General features: G+C 44.7%; 1 protein-coding gene across 1 annotated transcript; it reads right to left on the bottom strand.

Annotated features, from left to right (window-relative positions):
* Nucleotides 1-4,436: 4,436 nt before the first annotated feature.
* On the bottom strand, nucleotides 4,437-4,841 carry TMEM100 (transmembrane protein 100). The gene has a single exon (XM_067308633.1). The coding sequence runs from the start codon at nucleotides 4,839-4,841 to the stop codon at nucleotides 4,437-4,439; it is 405 nt and encodes a 134-aa protein (XP_067164734.1).
* Between the last annotated feature and the right edge of the window lie 853 nt (nucleotides 4,842-5,694).

The following is a 5,694-nucleotide window of genomic DNA, read 5'->3' on the forward strand; positions in this document are numbered from 1 at the left end:
TAAAAACAAATCAGGTGAAAGCTGCTGGCACGTACGTGGCAACCTCCATTTCCGATATTAAAGGGACTGCAGCCCTGGACTTGGACTCAGGACAAGCAAAGCTCAAGCGAGAATATGGGATATTCCAGAGGGCTTGTCTCTGGCCTCTTCGGGACCTTGATGAGACTTTCAGGGCTTTCTATATGTTTAGATCCTCTGCTCTAAGCCCTGGTTCCTATTCTGTAGCACTAGAGGAATATTGCACATTCAAGGCTCTTTGGTAACAGGAGCTCTCCCAAGTGTCCAGGGCAGAGAAACTTAGCTCTTTTGACACAAGTCCATGAAACTAACCTTTCTCTCTCTTTTTTTTTTTAAACCTGGAAAATTATGGTATTAGAACCACAGTCACGTACAGCACATGACATATGATGTGACTTGGGAATCGTAAATTGGGCGTTTTGACTTGAACAAATATTAAGCATTGTCATACCAAACTGATTATTATTTTAAAATACTGTCCCAGGCCATAACCGGCTTTGTGTACAATAGCAATACAGGGTGTAGTTACAGACACAATTTCCTGTGCTTAGGTTTTGAAATTATTATTTAAGATCCCCGTAACATTTGCCCAGTGCACCAGCGCAATTCCCCTATTAGATAATTTTCTATCCTTGTGAGGGCAATTCTTCTTGCGCAATGCTGCCAGAGCTTTCAGGAAGGGAGAGACAAGCAATTGTGACAATAAAATTTGCATCAGCTCCCACCCAACCTCACCCAGAACCAAAATACCATTTGTCGCATTCAAAGCCTTTTCACACCAGAAGGGAAGGTGTTTCTGAACGGGAAAGTCATTCTGATCTCCACAGGGTTGCATCCTCCAGGACGACTTTTGCCTTTCAGGTTCCCACGAAAAACACCGAGCGGCAATTGCCAAGTCCCAAATGACTTTGCATCAAAGATTTTGGGGATTGCGTGAAACCCCAAATCCAATCCGGATTAGATTATGGGGTTCAAAAGATGAAGCAGAACTTTTATGTTTGTAGCTGACCAGCTTGGGGGAGGGCGGTCGCTTTCCACTGGCTCTTGTAAAAACATTTCAGACCTAACTGAGTGCAATATCAGCATTTTGTAGTAAAATGAAGGTGCTAAGCCTGAGTGCAGCCATGAGTTTGCTGTACTCTGTAGCACCTTTTCCAGAACGATTATTTTTAAGGGCTAAAAAAAAATGTATTGTTCCTATGTTGCGACCTGGATGAGAGGTGCAGGGAGAGAGAGGATAACAATGAAGTATGTCTGTAACATATAGATGTATGGAAAGACAGAAATACAGATTGGGAGACTCATGCTGGGTGTCGTCATTGGCCATTCAGAAAAGACGCCAACAGCTACTTCAGATTGTCCCCAAATCAAAGCACACAAGTCACAGTGGAGAAGCCCAGGCAGGTTTCTAGGGCCACGCAGCAACGCAGTGATGAAACGCTCCTGAACAGCACACGAGGTCTCTGCCTAATCCACACGTAAGCCCTGCCTCGCTCCTGCAGGACACCGCAACCAGGGGCTGGGATTCTTCCCTGTAAATTATCATTTTGCTTCTCTGAATGAAGGGCAAGTAAGGGCGAATTCTTGCACGGACTTTCACTCGCTGCTCGATATGAAGATGCTTGCGCGAGGACCTTGCCTCACAAGGATACAGCCCACGCTACCGAGCTCGGCGGTTTGTGCTGTAGCAGTCCCGTAGTATCTAGAGGCATCTCAGCCTGCCAGTTAGCGGGTATTACAGGACACCATGGTGATATCTGAAGCTTTGCAATGCTGGGGGATCAGTCTTAACATCTCTGTAATGCAGTCTGGCACTGCTTACCTGGTCCTTAACGTCTAAATGCTCCGCATTTCGCAAGGCAGAGGCTGGTGCGTGCACTCTGCTCTTTCCTCACACACGCAGATTAAACATAAAGAGAGCAGAGATGAGGGAAAGGAAATCTCTAGCAGTTGCAGAGCAAGCAGTCCCCATTCGCCCTTATCTACCCCTCCTACAAACCTGCTCCCAAAACTCGTTGCCTACGTTCCTCCGAGTTTGGCTTTTTCTTTCGACTTGGGGCAGAGCCTCACCTTGCACCTCTCCTTTCCCTCCGCGCACGGCACACCGCGCGCAAGCTCGCCTGTATCGCCAGCGGCAGAGGGCGAGCCCGAGGATGGGGAAGCCTTCTGCGGAGGGCGAGAGGCCTGCTCCCGCCCTCGGCCCCATCCGCGACCAGCAGGGCTGAGCTGCTGCACGCGGGCAGCGGGAATCACCCGCAACGCTCTTCTCGGCCGTCCGCAAAACTCCACTGGGGAGAAAGAAGTGGGGAGGGGAGATGGAGTCAGAAGAACTATTGTGTTCCCAGGGGAAAGAAAATAAACAGCCCTATTTAGCTTACCCAGCTTTGCTAATGTCAATCACTTTTCTCATTTTAAACAGGAAAGACACCACTTTAGTCCACCTGTTGCATTATTTATCATGCTATGCATTTCCCATGAATTGTCACTCATGCAAAACTTGTACATCGTAAGGGGACACCCTAATATTTGTAATGACCTTAAGCAAAGTGATTGACATTAGACACCGGTGTCAGATGTTCTGGTGACGCAACATGTTCTCCTAGCAGAAGGAAAGCTTCCTGCCGTGATTAAGTTAGAGCTATGGAAGTGCTAAAATGTGTTGTCAGCTTTCCTCTGATGCAAGTGATTTTATTATAGCGTCTGGTAACCATGGAGTGTGGCAACGCAAATAGTGACTCCAAACATCCCCTCCCACGCATATAGCCAGCTCTATTTAAAACATGCAGCGCACTTTGCAAATCCAGGGATAAGTTATGGATGTAACAACCTTAAACCACGCAGGGCAGAGGAAAAGGTGGCACCTAAGCCAAGATGCCTGGGTGATTTCGGCAGGAGAAGCGTGTGGCTCGGGGATGACCTGCTGAAGGCAAGCCCCTGCTCGGCAGGCGTGCTCCCACTGCCGGGAGCGAGGGCAAAGAGGAGGCTGTAGCAGTGGGAAGCAAAAAATATATATATCACGTCAGCCCTTGTGAGTCTGGCGGGGGGAGAAAAAAGAAAAAGAGGCTTCCAAGCATCCCCTCTGCCTTTGGACGCCCTCATAAACACTCACTGAGGTGGACATCTGCGGCTTAGCTCAGCGCCGCTTTCCTTCATCATAGAGAGGATGAAATAATGTTTGGTTTTGCTCCAGTTCGGGGCCAACCCCTCAATTATTCATTACCTGAGAAAAGCTGGAAGACTTCTAGAACAGGATTTACAGAATCAAACATCTCGCACACATACGGTGGCACCTGAGACCTGCATTTTCACACAGATTCATAATCCCAACACTCATCCAGTGAACACTTACACCTGAATGACTTTGCTTCCATGAGTAATTATTAATAACTGAGTAAAACTGGCTATGCCAATAAGTGTCTGAAGAACTGACCCCTAGGATTTTTCAATAATTCAGTTGTAAATGAAGCTGCAAGAGGAATGGGCTGTCAAATCAAAATCCACGGTCTACAGAGATTTTTGGAACAGATCAGTGGTATGTATGTTCACAGTTACTGTCACAGCTGTTGCTCTACAAATAAAAATAAATCACGAAGTATTCAAAGTTGAAGATACAAGTTATCCTGATAACAATAAAAAAAGATTTTCTAAAGCTCTAGCAGCATTGAATATTATTTTAATGAAATTTACTTTTTAGTTTTATAGCAAAATAATGAAAAGTGCTAAACCTGACCACTTTAATTTACAAAAAAGTCTCACGTATGAAGCTATACTCATACCTCGTTATTTAGGTTAGACAATATAATTACACATTTCTACCTATTTCTATTCAATAGCAAAACAAAATTAATATTAGTTTGTTTAAAAAAAGGGGGAAAGTACCACAGATATCACTGGGGAGAAAAGGTTACCTAGAATCTAAGAATCAGCTTATCGAGCAATCTGCAGTTTGCTTGGTTGTTATTGCTTTTTTCCGAGCAACAGTGTTCTACTGTCACTGGCAATCTGGCCATAACCTTGTAGTCACTCCAAATGCCGTGACTTCTCCCTTCGTCAAATGTCACAGTATTTAAGGAGATCTCTGGCATTTTAAGTCAGTTAAAAATATTTTCTTAGTTTTCACAAGCTCCCTTTCAAACACGATCAGCATGTTGCAGAATGCTCTGGATTGAGTTATGATAACACTGTTTTCTACAAAGGAAAATTATTTTCCCTCTGTCTTGGAAAGAATTACCGCTATGTCTGCAGTAAGAAAAACATTAAGAGCATTTGTGGACTTTTTAGAGTCTTTCTTAATCCATTCCATTTTCATTTCAGTTCATTTCCAACATTAAATTAAATCCTGCAATCCGACCTATTGATAAATAGTCAAGTTGATTTACAAGGGCTCCGTCTTCCATCCAGCCTTCTCCTGGTCGTCTTTACCCAAACAAGGTCCGCTGATGTGCCACAAGTGCTGTCTGACTCTCCCGCCTCTTCGCTTTCTTATTTTGCTGCCTGATTTTCCAGCACACTGCGCTAGAAGCCAGCAAAAGGAGTCCCGATGACAAGAGGACCAATCCAAACACCGAGATGATCGATCCATGGGAATTGAAGCTGTACGCCACAGCCGTAACCACGATGCCGGCTATGAGGATGACCACGCCGAAGGGGATGGTGCAGCGGTAGCAGGAGAGCTCTGCTCCCCCCGTCGCTGCCGTCAGCTGGCATTCGCTGACCAGGGGGATGGTGGTTATTACACAGTCATTGTTATTGCTCTTCTCAGCGGTTACAGGATCGGGATGCTTTGGCGCTCCCAGGATCTCTTTAATAGGTTCGTTTGTCATCTCGATTTTCTTGGTTTAGTCAATTCTGAAGCTAGAGCAGGCTCTGCTGACGACGCGTTGCGCTGTGGGAAGAAGAGCATGTGTTCAGCTAAGAAGCATTACTGTTACTTGACAAACTGGGATGCACAAGTATCCCACTCGGGATCACAGGCTCTGACCGTGCGAGGGTTTGTGTGTGAGCTTAATGTAGCGGATTTGAATCAATTTTTACAGTAGTCTTAAGCATGTGGACGAGTACTAGAAAGAACAGACTGACAGGCCAAGACAGACACCAACCTTAAGGTATTGTGGGCCAAATAGGGCTTTAAGTTACATCCTAAAGTCAGTATTTTTGGATGCAATTTAGATTTCAATAGAATTGCATCTTCTTTTGAGGAGGCAAAGTTCACAGGCTGCTTTGGTTGTAAATTCTGCTCTTGCTCACACACACTTTTTTTCTTTTTTTTTTTTTTACACTGTTTCTTTATATTTACACCTATACACACATTACACAGTTTTGCTCCAATGCATATCACAACAATATGGGCAAGTGCTGCCCCACCAAAACACGGGACTTACTCCTTTATTAGCGTGATTCTTTATTGCAATCTTGATTTGTTTTTCTATATCTTTTTGTTTTTTTCCCCAAATCCATAATAAATGACAAATCAGTTGTGGATCAGAGGTCACCAGAGAATAAGCCCGAATATTATAGTTTGGGTGACAGTACGCAGCATGCATACTTCAAAGGATTGCGTATATACTGGCTGCAGGATTCAATTTTGATTATGGCTTGACAGCAGATCTACCTAAGCAAAAATAGGTTTAACTGTGTCCCTGCACCCTAAGATGTACTCACCAATTTTCATGCGCC

Source organism: Apteryx mantelli, chromosome 19 (assembly GCF_036417845.1).
Source record: "Apteryx mantelli isolate bAptMan1 chromosome 19, bAptMan1.hap1, whole genome shotgun sequence".
Classification (NCBI taxonomy): Eukaryota; Metazoa; Chordata; class Aves; order Apterygiformes; family Apterygidae; genus Apteryx; species Apteryx mantelli.

Excerpts from the sequence above, each read along its gene's own strand:
- TMEM100 (XM_067308633.1), bottom strand. The coding sequence starts at position 4,841 with ATGACAAACGAACCTATTAAAGAGATCCTGGGAGCGCCAAAGCATCCC.